Source organism: Dromiciops gliroides, chromosome 5, assembly GCF_019393635.1.
Source record: "Dromiciops gliroides isolate mDroGli1 chromosome 5, mDroGli1.pri, whole genome shotgun sequence".
In the NCBI taxonomy this organism is placed as follows: domain Eukaryota; kingdom Metazoa; phylum Chordata; class Mammalia; order Microbiotheria; family Microbiotheriidae; genus Dromiciops; species Dromiciops gliroides.
Window position 1 is genome coordinate 295,172,424 of NC_057865.1, and position 15,000 is coordinate 295,187,423.

At 45.5% G+C, this 15,000-nt stretch overlaps 1 protein-coding gene across 2 annotated transcripts in view; it reads left to right on the forward strand.

Moving 5' to 3' along the window:
* PARVG (parvin gamma) overlaps window positions 1-9,225 on the forward strand; it is a 33,280-nt gene extending 24,055 nt beyond the window's left edge. For both annotated transcript variants that reach the window (XM_043967810.1, XM_043967811.1), the window contains exons 9-13: window positions 251-312; window positions 414-482; window positions 5,250-5,351; window positions 6,856-6,928; window positions 8,926-9,225. In XM_043967810.1, the coding sequence (XP_043823745.1) occupies window positions 251-312; window positions 414-482; window positions 5,250-5,351; window positions 6,856-6,928; window positions 8,926-9,035 (416 nt within the window). In that variant the 3' untranslated portion in view covers window positions 9,036-9,225. The remainder of the gene's footprint in view (window positions 1-250; window positions 313-413; window positions 483-5,249; window positions 5,352-6,855; window positions 6,929-8,925) is intronic.
* The last annotated feature ends 5,775 nt before the right edge of the window (window positions 9,226-15,000 follow it).

The following is a 15,000-nucleotide window of genomic DNA, read 5'->3' on the forward strand; positions in this document are numbered from 1 at the left end:
GTGAATGAATGAATAAGTGAACAAATGAGTGAATTAAGTAAATGAGTAAGTAGATGAGTGAATACATGAATAAGAGAGTGAGTGATTGGGTGAGTGGATGAATATCAAATATCTGGGTTGATAATAAGTGCATTGGGGCTGGGCTTCAGAGAAGGGAAGCCCTTTAATGATATTCCTCTGTGGCTGAGCCTTTTTTCATCCTGCAGGTAATAGAATCCTAATGAAACCTTTATTCAATGTGTTTCTGCAGAAGTCGACATCTTTGATGAATTATTTAAACTTGCCCCAGAGAAAGTGAATGCTGTCAAAGAGGTAAGTAGGACCCCAGCTCTGCTGAAAGCCAACACACCGTGGCCCAATGCAGGTTGCTCTGGGATGCTCAATTCTGTTTTGTTTCTTCCTCTTTCTCATAGGTGATCATGAAGTTTGTCAACAAGAAGATGGAACGCTTGGGATTGTCTGTGAAAAATATTGATACCCAGGTAGGGACTCCTGGACCAGTACCTGGCTTCACCCAGGGGGCCTGGGTACCAGGCTGTTCACTTTTCCTTTGGGCATTCATTTTTTAAAAATCAATTTTCTGCACTAGCCATAACTCGGATGATGGCTGGGAGATCCCTCCAGCTCAAAGGAGGCAGAGAAGATTCCTGCTGATAAGTCCTTTCTTGTAAAGCTGTGTTGTCCTTCTCATGCTAGAGACCATTCCTTTTTCTCTTTCAACAAACATTTTGTGTGCAGACCCTTGTGTCAGGCACTGGGGGAAGGAGAAGGTGGTTAGGGCGAGATTCAACACAGTCTCTTAAGTGGCTACACATGGCAGAGCACTGTGTGTGGTGCTGGCGATAGGAAAATGGAACAAGACCTAGTCCCTGAGCCTAAAGCACTTACAATCCATTTGCGGGTATATGGCATAGAGAGACAGAGCTAGGAAGGGAGAAAAACCTGAATTCAAGTCCTACCTTGGACACATACTGACTGTGTGACCCATCAGCAAGTCACTGAATCCTTCAGGGTCTCAGGCAACTCTCTATGGCTATGAGCTATCCAACAGGCACCATTCTGTGCGGGCAGAAGGAATTATTGATAGGTTGCATATCCCCAAAATACGACATACAGACAAATGAGTATGATGCAAAGAGCAAAGGAGAGATCGAGGGAAAGAGCTTTAGAAACAATTAAGGAAGAGATCACATTGTGCTGGGGGATTAGGAAAAGCTTCCTGGAGGAGGTGGCATCTGAGCTGAGCCTCAAAGAAAAAGATTTCAATCCACAGAATGAGGGAGATGACAATTGCTCAGAGGTGAAAGATGCAATGTGCAGTCAGGCAAGCTGCAATAATCCAATTTGGCTGGAATGTAGTCTGTGTGAAAGGGAGTGATGGGAATAAGAGGTTGGAGCCAGATTCTGGAGAACCTTGTCTGCTCAGCTGAGGGGCTTGTACTTCTCTGCTAGAGGGAATAGGGAGGGAACCCTGATGATTTTTGATCAGGTGAATGACACAGGAGGCAGTGAGAGGAGAATGTTCTTTCTAGAAGCTTGGCAGGAAAAGAGAGGAGAGATATGAGATGATAGCTTGAGGGATAATGGGGTCACAGGAGTTCATTCATTCATTTCACAAATATTTAAGCATAATCATTTAATATTTATATTTAATTCATATTATTTAATAATATTCATATTATTTGATATTTAATTAATGCATTAGCCCCAGGATTTGGTGCTTGAAATTCTTTAGTTTCTTCCCACATTTGTAAATATCTGTTAATACTCAGACTCTGCTGGACTGCTATTAAAATGCCTTCTATGAGTCTACTCCTCTCTATGCATCCTCGTTATTCATGGGTTTCAGCTCCTGGGTCTTTGTAGTCTCTGACCTGCTGGGTGATCCCTGTAGAACAATCAGCTCTGGAGAAGAACAACACAGGATGGAGAAAGTGTTTGGAGATGGCTGAATGGAAGGGATGACATCACAAGGCACGGCTGTTGTGTTTCTCTTTGGTATCCGCTGAGAAACTCTTAGCCCAAGACAAATAGCAGGAGGCCAAAACTCATTTAAAGAAATTCCATTATGGGACTTGAAAGATGACTTCCCTTGGATAACCAATCTCCTCTTTGATCCCCTGGAGGCTGCTCCATGGGATTAAATTAGCAGAGGATGTGGCTGGCATCATGTCTAGCTTTGTCTTTCTGTATACAGACAGGACTATTCATGAGATCCCCATGAATGGCCCTGTCTGGTGGCTCATCCTGAGGTGAAGGTGAGCTTGGATTCTTTTTTTTTTAATTTTTAAAAAAACATTTTAATGTTTTAATTTTTATTTTTGTGGGGCAGTGAGGGTTAAATGACTTGCCCAAGGTCACACAGTGTCAAGTATCTGAGGTCGAATTTGAACTCAGTTCCTCCTGAATCCAAGGCCAGTGCTTTATCTACCGTACCACCTAGCTGCCCACTTTATTTTTTTAATTTTTGGAACCTGGATTCTTAATGGCTCTTCTGGGGGAATCCAATGCTGTCAGGTCCCAGAGAGGCTAAAAAGGCTCTTTTAGCTGCAAGGCAGCTCTGAGGCTGTCTAGTCCTAGTGGCTCATTTTTACAGAATAGGAAACTGAGGCACCGAGAAGGAAAATGTCTCAGGATCATAGGAATGTAGGTTTAGAGATAGAAGGGACCTAAGAAGCCATCTAGCCTAACTCTCTCATTTTATAGAATAAGAAACAGAGGCACAAAGAAGGAAAATAACTCTGCATCATAGGAACATAAATTTAGAAATAGAAGCAGAGGTGTACCAGAACCCATTCCTACTGAGAAAGCTGATAGTTAAATGTTCAATGTGAACATTTAGACCTTGAAAATCAGAAAGGCTACAAATCAAAACTTGATTTATTGTTTTGTTGGTTGTCTAGACTTAAGAAAGTGACAGAGAATATGTTAACAATGAAGATTAAACTTCGAAGTAGTTCCTGGACACAATTTTTTGGGGGGAGACCTGGTTGTTAAATATATACCATCACACCCCTACCATAAGTAACCTAAGAAGCCATCTAGTCCCACTCCCTTATTTTATAGATGAGGAAACTGAGGCCCAGGGAGATCGACTTTCCCAAGATCACTAAGATATTAAAGCATAGAAAAAATAGGTCTAGAGTTACACAAGGACAGTACTGGGACTTGAACTATAAACCCATGTTTTTCTTTCCTCCTTCTTTCCCTTCTTCCCTCTGTCCCTACCTCCTTCCCCCTCTCCTTCCTTCCTTTTCCCTTCCTTCTTTCCTCCCCTCTTTCTTTCCTTTCTTCCTTCTTAAAACAATTAGATCTATGATTTCATTGATGTCATGGGGAAAATGGTGGTGGTGGGGGGAATCCTTAGGTATTCCTCTGTAAAGAATTATACTTTTGCATACAGTCCAATTAGAATGAAAAAGGTCCTTTATTGGGCACTAGAGAAAGTGGCCAAGAGGGAAGTTGAAGACTTAGTCTCAAGGGGAGGAGATGGCTTAGAGACATCTTCCTCCCAGAGCAGAAGGAAGGGCAAAGTTTTTACAGAGGACAGAGGGCATGACCACCTGAAAATGGAAAATTCCTTTTGGAGGTGGGGTAGGGAAAGATTTCTGGGACTCAGGGGGATTTTTTTTTTTGGAATGATAATCCTGATCTCTGTCTCCCAACTCAGGTAGTAGCCACGACTAACTGATTTTCCTGCTATAGAACTTTATCTCCCCTTATTTCTTAGGTGTGTCTGTCCTGATATCTGGTTGGCCAAGCTAAACTTTAATTCCCCTTGACTCCTTGATATGTCCTAAGCCCCATATAAGGAATTTCCTATGAGGAAGATTTTTCTGTCCAGGCAGAATGCCCAATTGCTCTGCATGTTGTAGGTATAAAGAGTTGCCCAGGACACTGGGAGATTAACTGAAGTCTGACAATCAGAATGTGTCAGAGGTAGGACCATTGTCTGGACTCTGAAGCTGACTCACTAGCTGCTACTCCATACTGTTTCTCTCCATTTTCTTTCTACTCTAGTGAAGTGGGAGGTTGAGCACTGTACCAGAGCAAGTGCATGTGCATGCACGCACACACACATACACACACACTCACACACACATTCACACACATATTCACACACACACATTCATACATACATTCACACACACACACACACACACACACAGAGGTGAAATCAGACACTGAATATGAGACTCCTAGAAATAAATGGGATTTTCACTCCCTCTCCTTCCCCTCTCAGATAAACTGGAATCACAGCAGGACAATAGAATACCAGAGCTGTAAGGCACCTCTGAGGTCATCCCTTTGAAGACTTCCAGTGACCAGCAGCTCATTCCTTCCTGGGGAATTCCATTTTCACTTTTGGCTACTTGGGCATTTTTTCCTCTGCAGAGCCCCAAGTAAAACTGGGGCTGCTTCTTCTTCTTCTTCTTCTCCTTCTTCTTCTCCTTCTCCTTCTTCTTCTCCTTCTCCTTCTTCTTCTCCTTCTTCTTCTTCTTCTTCTTCTTCTTCTTCTTCTTCTTCTTCTCCTTCTTCTTCTTCTTCTTCTTCTTCTTCTTCTTCTTCTTCTTCTTCTCCTTCTTCTTCTCCTTCTTCTCCTCCTTCTTCTCCTCCTCCTCCTCCTCTTCCTCCTTCTCCTCCTTCTCCTTCTCCTCCTCCTCCTCCTCCTTCTTCTTCTCCTTCTTCTTCTTCTTCTTCTTCTCCTTCTTCTTCTCCTTCTTCTCCTCCTCCTCCTCCTCCTCCTTCTTCTTCTTCTCCTTCTTCTTCTTCTCCTTCTTCTTCTTCTTCTTCTTCTTCTTCTTCTTCTTCTTCTTCTTCTTCTCCTCCTCCTCCTCCTCCTCCTCCTCCTCCTTCTTCTTTGTTAGACTCTTCTGTGCCTCTCTCTTGCCTCTGGGATACAATCAGCTCCTCTGTTTGGCATTTTGAACCTGTCACAATTTGGCCACAGCTTCCCTTTGCAGGCTAGTTAGATTTTCCTCCAGCCACACTGACCTGCTTTCTCCTCCCTGGACAGGACATTCTTTCTCCCACCTCCCTGCCTGCACAGGCAGTCCCCTCATGCATGAAGTGGTCTTCCTCCTCCTGTCTGCCTCTCGGAAGCCTTAGAATCCTTCAAGATTCAGGTCACATATCACTAAATGCCTAGCATACAGTAGGTGCTTAATCAGTGTTTATTGAATTGAATGGAATCCAGTTTCTCAGAAGCCCAACCACCAAGCTAGCCCTCACTGTGCCTTCTCTTGTAGTTTGCAGATGGAGTTATCCTAATTTTGTTGATTGGACAGCTTGAAGGCTTTTTCCTGAACTTGAAAGATTTTTACCTGACCCCCAGTTCTCCTGCTGAAATGGTGAGTGTCTTCTTGTTCCCCCCAAAATATACCAAGTGCCAAGAATACAAAAATAAAATCAAGACATTCTTTACCCTCCTCAAGGAACTTTTATTCTACTGGATAATTCCTGGCACAATGCCTGGTAGGCAGTCAGTCAATAAACCTTTATGAAGTTCTCCCATCTGCCTGGTGCTTAATAGATGCTTGTTAATTGACTGACTAAAAAGATCACTCGAGCTCTCTGACCCTTAGTCTCCTTATCTGCCAAACGGAGCTGAAGATAGCAGCCCCTTCCCCCGCAAGGCACTTATGAAGCACTAGATGTGGGCTGTTCTGATGAAACTGCAGATCCCTGAAGGGGGAAAGCCAAGGGCATTCTGAGAATCACTTTCTTGTTCTAGTTTCCTCCCCTTCCCAGAGAGAGATGGAGGGAAATAGGAGACCAGTGCACCTGGGCATGTGCACAATGGGGAGTCCCGTCTGGGGCAGGAGGGGATTGGGGGAGGGGGTCTGGAGGAAGCACCCTGACTTCTCAGTGAGGATGCTGATGGAGGGAGGCAGTGGGCTGGGGAACACCACAGCAGGCCTGGAGGATGTGCCATTGTGTGACCCTCGTCCTCTCCACCTCCCCGCCCAGGCTAGGGTTCCTTGTCACCCAGAGCCCCGTCAGGCTTTCTGAAATAGACAAGCTCCGTGCAGTCAGAGGAACAGCTCTTTCCCCAGGCAATGGCAGCAAACGTGTTTGCAAGATAATTAAATGGTTTTCCTTTTGTCAAAGCCTGTCAGGGCTGTTGTGAGAGAGGACAACTCACCCAGCAGCTTAGAGAGAGAATCACAGAAGGAGCCTGGAAGGGACCTTGGAACATAAGATATTAGAACTGGGAGGGGCCTGAGAACAGGGAAGGTGAGAACTGGGAGGGGCCTTAGAACAGGGGATGTCAGAGCTGGGAGGGCTCTGGGAAGAGGGGATGTCAGAGCTGGGAGGGGCCTTAGAACAGGGGATGTCAGGGCTGGAAGGGGCCTTAGAACAGGGGATGTCAGAGCTGGGAGGGGCCATAGAACAGGGGATGGCACAGCTGGAAGGGCCCTGAGAACAGGGGATGTCAGAGCTGGGAGGGGCCTTAGAACAGGGGATGTCAGGGCTGGGAGGGGCCTGAGAACAGGGGATGGCAGAGCTGGAAGGGCCCTGAGAACAGGGGATGGCAGAGCTGGGAGGGGCTTTAGTTTTCAGTTAGTGAATCTCCCTCCTTTCCAGGTTCTAAGGCTAAGGCCCAGAAGGTGGAATGGCTTGTTCAAAGTCACACTGTCAGTCTGTGGCAGAGCCAGGACCAGCCCCCACCATCCTAAGGCCCAGGCCCTTCCTCCACTCCCTCTCACCCTGTCTGCCTCGGAGGGAGCTAAGTTTCTGAGTCTCAGTGTCTCTCCCCCCCTTCCTGTCTCTGCTGGTCACCAGGACTGTTGCTCAGGTGAGGACAGACCCTGCCCTTTTCTGTTCTCATAGGTGGCTTTTTCTCTTTCTCAGCTGCATAATGTTAACCTGGCCATGGACTTGCTGAAGGAAGGAGACCTGCTCAATTACCCGGTCAGCCCCGAAGGTCGGTGGGAGCCTGAGAAAATGTTCCTGAGTTGGGGTTCAATCACTTTGGCCTTGTTAGCTAGAGACAGGGCTGGCCTTCCTGGCTGTCAGGAGAACAGGCTCTGGAGGGCCAAGAAGCCCCACTCAGCTGCTGCCTGTGCACCTGGCCTGGTGACCAACCACAATCAATTAGTCAATCAACAAACATTTATTAAGCACTAATTATGTGTCAGGCTCCGTGCTAGGCACCTGGGGATACAAATAAATTAGACTATAGTCAGAAAACCTGGTTCTGTATCCCAGCTCAAAGTAAGTACTTCATTAGCTGTGTGGGTTTGAAAATTCATCCCCTATGTCTGATCCTCAGTGTCGTTATCTGTAAAATGAAGATGATAACGTCTGCTGTGGCTGACTAGCTCACAGATTTGCCAGAAATCTCAGACTTGGAAGGACCCTCAGATCTTCAGGGATCAAGGTGGGTTCAATCCAAATCAGGGAAGACTTCCTGGAGGAGGCCAGTTTTGATTGGGAAGGGGTCCAGAACTAGCCATTCAAAATATCTGATTCTATCACATGATAATCAATCCTCAAGTCCTGTCAGTTTCCCGCTCCCCATCCACCACCAGGACATCACTCTTGATGCCCGTAGGTATCACCCTAGTACAAGTTGTCACTGTGTGGGCTACTCCACCATTCCCCACTTTCCTTCTCCTTCAAACCACCCTTCATATCCCTTACAGGTTCATTTTTCTTATGTATAGATCTGCTCATGTCACTGCTGGGCTGGACAAGCTTTAAGGGCCCCTATTGCTTGTTGAGTGAAGTTCAGCCTCCTCCGCCTGACTCTTGAGGACTTTGGTGACTAGGCACCACCCTCCCATTCTATACTGTGTTGTTGTCATACTCCCCTTTCCTGGGATTACCCTTCAGACTGGGCAACTGGTGGTTTCCTGCCTTTGTGCCTTTGCTCATGCTGTCCCCTCTGCCCAGAATGCCCTTCCCTTCCTGCCAATGGCCCCATCTCCACTGGTTCAATTCTTATCCATCTCTCAATGGTCCTGCCCCAATGTCACCTCCTCTGTGAAGCCCTCCCTAAAACTCCCAGCCAGAAAGGACTCACAGTATTTTCTGTCTTTCTTCCAGCCCTTTTAAATTTAATTTTGTTTTTATTTGTTTATTAGGTTTTATTTTATTTTGCCACAGACCAGTGAGTTCATTGGTTTAAGTCAGTGAGGAAACTCCCTCTTCCAATGAAGGCTGGCAACTCTTCTGCAATTTTTGGTCTTTGGAAGTTGTGTGGAAGCATAGAAAAGTCAAGTTACTGGCCCAAAGTCACATAGTCAGGAGATGTCAGAAGCAGCTCTTCCTGCTGCTAAAGACAGCTCTATATCTACTAGGCTGCACTGCCTACCTTGGGTTGTTATTGCTACTTGTTCCACTCTCCATGGTGCTTTTCTCAAGGCTTATAGAACATTTGTTAACATCGAACAGTGGAAAGATGGCTGCATGTGGAGAGACAAGAGGACCTGCATTTCTATCCCAGCCCTGCTACTTGCTACCTCTATACTCTGAGCAAGTTTCTTCTCCTCTTTAGGCCCTAACTTTCCTCATCTATAAAAAGAAAGGGTTGGATCAGATTATTTCTAAGGTCCTTTCTGCTTCTAAATTGGTGATTCCACACTGTCCTGACTCTGTGATATTCCCAGTCAAAGGACTTTTAAATCTCTATTTTACAGAAGAGGAAACTGAGGCTCCAAGAGGGGAAATGATTTGCAGAGATTAAATTGTGGAGCCAGAATTTGAACCCAGGTCTCATGCCTCTGAGTCTAGGGATCTCCTCCATGTTGTGGTTTGTGCCTAGCCTTCCTTATTGGACTGTGAACAGCCTGGGGTGAGCTCAGCTCAGAGTCCCCAGCAGGGCTCTGCATGCCACCCTGTAAACAATAGGTATTTAATTAAGGTTTGATGAATGAATGAACAAACATAGACATCTGTGCCTCCCGCTTCTGTCCACAGACATCACCAATGGAGACACCAAAGCTACTCTGAGGGTGCTTTACAGTTTGTTTTCCAAACACAAGATGAATGAGATCCCCGAGGAGACAAAGACTGAAACTGGGAGTTAGGAGTCTTGAAGGAGGTGGTGCTCCCCTGAAGTGGTTTGTGTTTCAGCCATTGTGATCTTTGAATGTGTGTTTAATCCTCAAAGTAACTGGGATCCATGGAAGTTCATTGAGTGAGGAGTAGTGACATGGTCTGGGATCTGGAAATCTGTTTATGTTTCAGCTGAGGCTTTACATCCCCAATAAATATGAGTTTACCTCTGACCTTGAACTCTAAGTCAGTCCTTGAGGGATGGATGACTGCCCAGGACCTTGGATCAGCTCTTTAATCCCTCTGATAATGAGGGAACAAGAAGCTGTCACCTAGGTTGCTGAGAGCAGCTCAGAAGGTTTGTGTCTGGTTTTCTGATGGCTCAATGGAAGTGCTGGTGGTGAATGGCAACACCATTTCAGTTATGTAATCCCAGAACTAAGAGGGACCTCTGAGGTCATTGAATCTAGCTCCTCTTCATGTCAGAATCCCTTTAATTTCATTCCTGTCAAGTGCTTACCAGTAAAGGTAAAATCCCTCCCATTAAATTTTTAGGCAGTGCTTACTGTTAAGAAGCCTTTCTTTGCATGAAATTTGCCTCACCTTGGTGTCCTGGTCATGTCAAGGAAGAACTCTAGCATATTGGGTGGACCTGTGGAAGTGAACTTATGGGAGACAGAGGGTGAAAGTGTCATAGGATGGGAAGGAGGAATGAGTTGCCATCTTCCTCTTTGGAGAGAACAACCATATTGATGAGATCACAGACCCATCTGATTATTCCAGCATGACCCCCACCCAGAGAGAGAGTCATGGGAATGGGAACTGAATGGAACCAAACATGGAACCAAACCAGGAACCAAACATGATTCCCTCTATGTTATAGTAGGGATAGTAGTCTCTGCCTGAAGACATCCAGGAATGGGGAAATCACTACCTTCCCCTAAAGGCTGACTACATCATGCAGTTAAGCCAACAAGCATTTGTTAAACACTCAGTGTGTGCCGGGCACTGCATTAAGTGTTAGGGATACCAAGAGATTCACCTGCCCCAAAAATGACAGAGCAGTCTTGTTATCTTGTTTAGAGAGAGTGAAGGGAATAGAATTGGAAGATGAGTGTGACTAGGGGGCTGTCTATCCTTTTATTCTTCAGGATTTTTGTTAACTTCTGGCTATGATAAAATAGCCATTCTTTCCTAGGTCTGGGTGTACATGGCCATTTGGGAGGGTCAAAGGAAAGAGGCAGACCCAGATCCAAGGGTATAGAGTCCTAGAATGTCAGTGCTGGGAGAGCCTTTAGAACAGGCAACGTCAGAGCTGAGAAGGGTCTTAGGAATCCTTCTTCCTCATTGCCAACCACTGGAATTTATTGTTCTGAGATTCACAAGACATCTGGTGCCAACAAGTTTGAAAATAATCATCTTGCTTCTCCCCGAAAATTTAATTAAATCAGCTCACCGAAGGAACTGTATCTAAAGCTAAGTCCTGTGGCTATTTTCACATATTTTGTAGAAAAGAAATAAAAAGCAGTTCTCCTTGGGGTGGCCTAATGGTCCTGCCTGCCTATGGGGGAGCTCGTGCAGAGCTTTCTCCTAACTAAGCCCTGGCATTTTCTGTTTTCCAAAGGAATCAGACATTGCAGGAGGATTAAAGATGGTATTTGTAGGGCTTCATTTCTAGAGCTGAGGCGATTATGCCCAGAAATTGGCATTTTAGGTAGAAAACCATTGAGGGAGAAACAAGTAGAGGAAGAGAGGGAAGAAGCGTGGGTGGTATCCACAGCTAATCAGGATGTTGCCATGACCTTCAAGTTCAAATGCAGCTCTGAATTTGGAATCAGAGGAGCTGGGTTCAAGTTCCAAGATGGTTGCTTCCTAGTAACCTTATCCAAGTCACTTCCACTCCTTGGGCTGATTACCAAGATAATTCCTCAGCTTGAATCCTTTCCAATCTGTTCCCAATTTGCCTATATAAGCAAGCCTTTTTCTACACTGTTCTACAGTACATTTTCATTTCAATGCCCCTATAAGACAGAGACTAAATCTCCCATTCGACAAGTGGTAAAACAGAGTATTGGGGAGCCTTTGGGGCTTGTCCAAGATCACCCACCAAGTATGTTGTAGAGCTGGCACTTTGAGCTCTTCTTGGTTACTCTTTACTTTTCATGGTCACTCTCAAAGCTTACTTCCACCTTGGTGTTTTCACCCATGCTGTTTTGTCCACTGCTAAAAGTCCCCCCTTTCCCTACCTCTTGAATATGACCTATCAAGAGCCCAGTTTTCTCTTTTACTCCATTTGGTCCACATGGATTTATTTCTCCTTTAAGCATTTGGCACCTGTGCCACACAGTCTGATCCTTCCCTAGCACTCAGAAAATGCTGGAAGGGACCTTGGGAGAGGGGATATGCTTAGTGAAGCAAGGAGCATGAGGGGTGGGGAGGTGGGTGGGTGGAGTTGCTTGATAGTTTCAACAGGGTAGAGATTCAGTAGGCAAAGACTGAGTATAGACCCAGGGTTTAGAAATAGAGGGGCTAGGTCTGGGGGATGGGTGGGCGAACAGGTACAGCAAATAGGATTGGAGGTCAAGATCCAGCCAGAGCAAATGTGTTAAGCCAAGGTCAGGAACCTCAGGGTGGAGTCAAGGCCAGGCAGGATAGGGGAATCCTTAAGATCCAGGATCCTAGATTGTTACTGAATAGGGTCACAATGTCAGAAACTCTGTGGCAAGGAAAGGTTACAAAGGTCCTAAGGATTCGATTGGTCCTGGCATGGTCCCCTTGGCTTCCTGCCCCAGGTTTGAAAGTTAACTCCCATGCCCTCAATTTCACAGGGAACAGCAGTTGTCATCTGTACTGAGCTTCTGGCCAAGGTGCTGACAGGGCTGCCTGAGAAAGTTACCCTCATTCGGATGTTAGGTCATCAGATCATCAATTTAGAGCTGAAAGGGACCTCAGAGGGCATCTAGTCCAATTCACTCATTTTACAGACGAAGAAACTAAGGGAGCTCAGAGAGTTTGTTACTTGCCCAAGGTCACACAGCATCTCCACACTTCTCCATATTGGTCTTTGTCAGTGTTGGTGTCTTAGGCTGTAAGTCTCTGAAGAACAGGGACTAGATGTTGACTTTGCCTTGTAGAGGGCTCAAAGCAACCATACAGAGACAAATGCCTCTTGATGGTGATGATGGTAGAGGCAACAATGAAGCTCGAGACTCAGGATCTTACTTCTTAAACACCCTTATCTCTAAGAAATAGGCATTTTCTGCCTATCCTCAGCTGAAAGTGACCTTTTGGGGAAGCAATATGGTGATAGACAACAAGAGTTATAAAAAACTGATCATTATTTTCACTGCAATGAGACCCTTACTAGGATGATTCCCTAAGGAGTTTATTAAGGTGTGGAAAAAAATCAGTGGTAGCAGGATATCCACAGAAGAGTTTCTCTTGGTAACAGCAAAACATTGGAGAAAATCTACATGCTGATGAGTGGGGAATGGCTGGTGAAATTGTGACATATGGACTAGAATGATATTGCCCACAAAGGACATGGTGACTAGGAAGAAGACAAAGAAATGTGGGGAAACATATGAAGTGGTGCAGAGGGAGGAAATCAGCACAGCCTGATAGAAATAATAATAACAATAATAATCACATTGGAGAGCATCTGGCCTGGGCATCCCTTTTGCATTTATCATGGCATCATGGCCATGTTCACGGATATAGAAATGGAAAGTACCTCCAAAACTATCTGGTTCAATCCCTCATTTACAGATGAAGAAACTGAGACCCAGTGAGGCAAAGAGACTTGTCTGAGGTCACTCAGTTAGCAGCAGGTAGAGGATTTGAACCCATACTCTATGATATTAGAACCAAGTCTCTTTTCCCTAAACTACATTGTCAACCACATAGCACATTCCCCCTTGTACAATAACAGCAATGTGTGTGTTTGTCCCTCTCTTCCATTTGATTTTAAGCTCCCTATAGTCTTACAAAAACCTTCCTGTTCTTTGGGATTTGGGCTTTCTCACAATAGAATGCCTTTTCCTCCAGCATGTATCTCGACCCTCTTTTGGCATTTCTTCTTTGCCCATTGGCATTCTTCCCCCCACCTACCGGACTGTGGCATCAGAGATAGGAAACCAATCAGACTCGTCTTAATCAGTCAGCAAGCATTTGTCAAGTGCTGATTATATGCTGGACACAGTGCTAAGCACTGAGTCCACTCCTTCTTCTAACACCCATGGTCCTGTCCTGTATTGTGCCTGCCCCAATAGTTGGGATGTTCTAGGATGAGGTGGAGGTGGTATGGGAAAACTTGACCCCTGCTCTTGCTGACCCTATTACAGAGGCTTGGTGCTCTGCCAGGAGGTTGGTGGGTCAGATTCTGAGATAAAAGCTGTATTGGAGGGAGTTTCAGAAGACTTTACCATTACAGGTTCACCTAGAAATGAAAGGAAATTATGGGCATAGTCATAGCATATAAAATGGTTAGGAGGAGAGAAAGCTGAACCACCATATATGGTTCCTTGGTTTTCTCCTTGACAGGATGAATCCTGGGAGAGACACACTCAAGGAAACACCCTGGGGGTCCAAATTGTGTGGTCAGGTCTCTTCCAAGTCTAGAGTCTTACCTGTATCCACAGATATACATAGAAGGTATAGGCAAAATACGTCAGCACTCCCATGCCCACATCTGACTTACCCTCTGTATACCAATGAATCTGCCACAAGATACCATAACACCATCCATCTAGTAGCAAGCAGGAAGTTCTGCTCTTCACTTTAATTTCTCTTCATTGCACTCAGCCCCATCCTCCCTCATCTATCATGGTAGTCCAACACCATGAGTGTTTGGTGCTGTCCACTGTCAAAGTACAGACCTGGTTAGTGGCTCCCATCTTCACCATTAGCTCTGGCCATGGTCCTGACTGCCTGCTTCTAGGTCAGTCTCTGGCAGATTGATTGTTTTAGGTAAGAACTGGTCCTCAGGCTAGTCAGTCATTAGACTTCTTTCTGAGATATGGCATTGGGAGGTCCTAGTTGTATCTAACTGTAAATGGAGTAGAAGGACAGGAATGTTATTAAGGCCAGGCTCACTCTTCCCTCATGTTCCCTGTGGCACCAAGCCCAGGACTGCACGCACTGTAGGTGCTCTGTAAACACTTGCTGATAGATTGGTGGATGAGTGAGTCACCATGGCCCTGAGGAGTGAAATGGAAAATGTTCTGAACTTTGTACCAGCAGAAACAAAATCAGCAGCAGTTTCTGTTGCTCACTAGGAGGGTCAGGGTATTTTTGCTTAAAGGCAGAGGCAGGAGAAAGGGAAAGAGGGAAAGAAAAAGGTAGAGAGAGAAAGAGAGAAGAATGGAGGGAGGGACAGGGTATGGGAGAGTGGGTAGGAGAGAGGGAAAGAAAAGAGAAAGACAGAGGCAGAGGGAGAGGGGGAAGGAGGAGGGAAAGAAAAGAAAAAGATAGAGAGGGAGGGAGAGAGACAAGGGGAGAAAGGCAGGGAGTAAGAGAGGGAGGAAAGAGGAAGATGGTCTTCATGAGGGAGGGATGGAGGGAGAGAGAGCCAGGAATAAAGGAATAGAAGGAGAGGATGAGGAAGAGAGACAGTGTAACAGAGGGAAACATCAAGAGAGAAAAAAAGAGGAACAGAATAGGGGGAGGAAGAGGGAGAGGGAGAAGAGAGGGACAATGCTTTCTTTCTCTTTCTCTTTTGAGACATGGATCTGTCCATGTGTGTGCATGTGCACATGCATGTGTGCGCACACATCTGTGTAATCTGCATGTGTGTGTTGTACATGCATGTTTCAGTGTCTGTACCGAAGGGGTCTGCAGGGAACATCAGATTTGTGGCCTTTACACTGAGCAGCCCCTCTCTGGGAAAGGTTCTGGAGGACTTGGGTGGGGGTGTTATGAGAGTGAGCCTCACTCTCTGGTAATCTTGGCAGAAAAGAAGAGAGGTCACAATCTGCCTGAACATTGCAGCATAGTAGC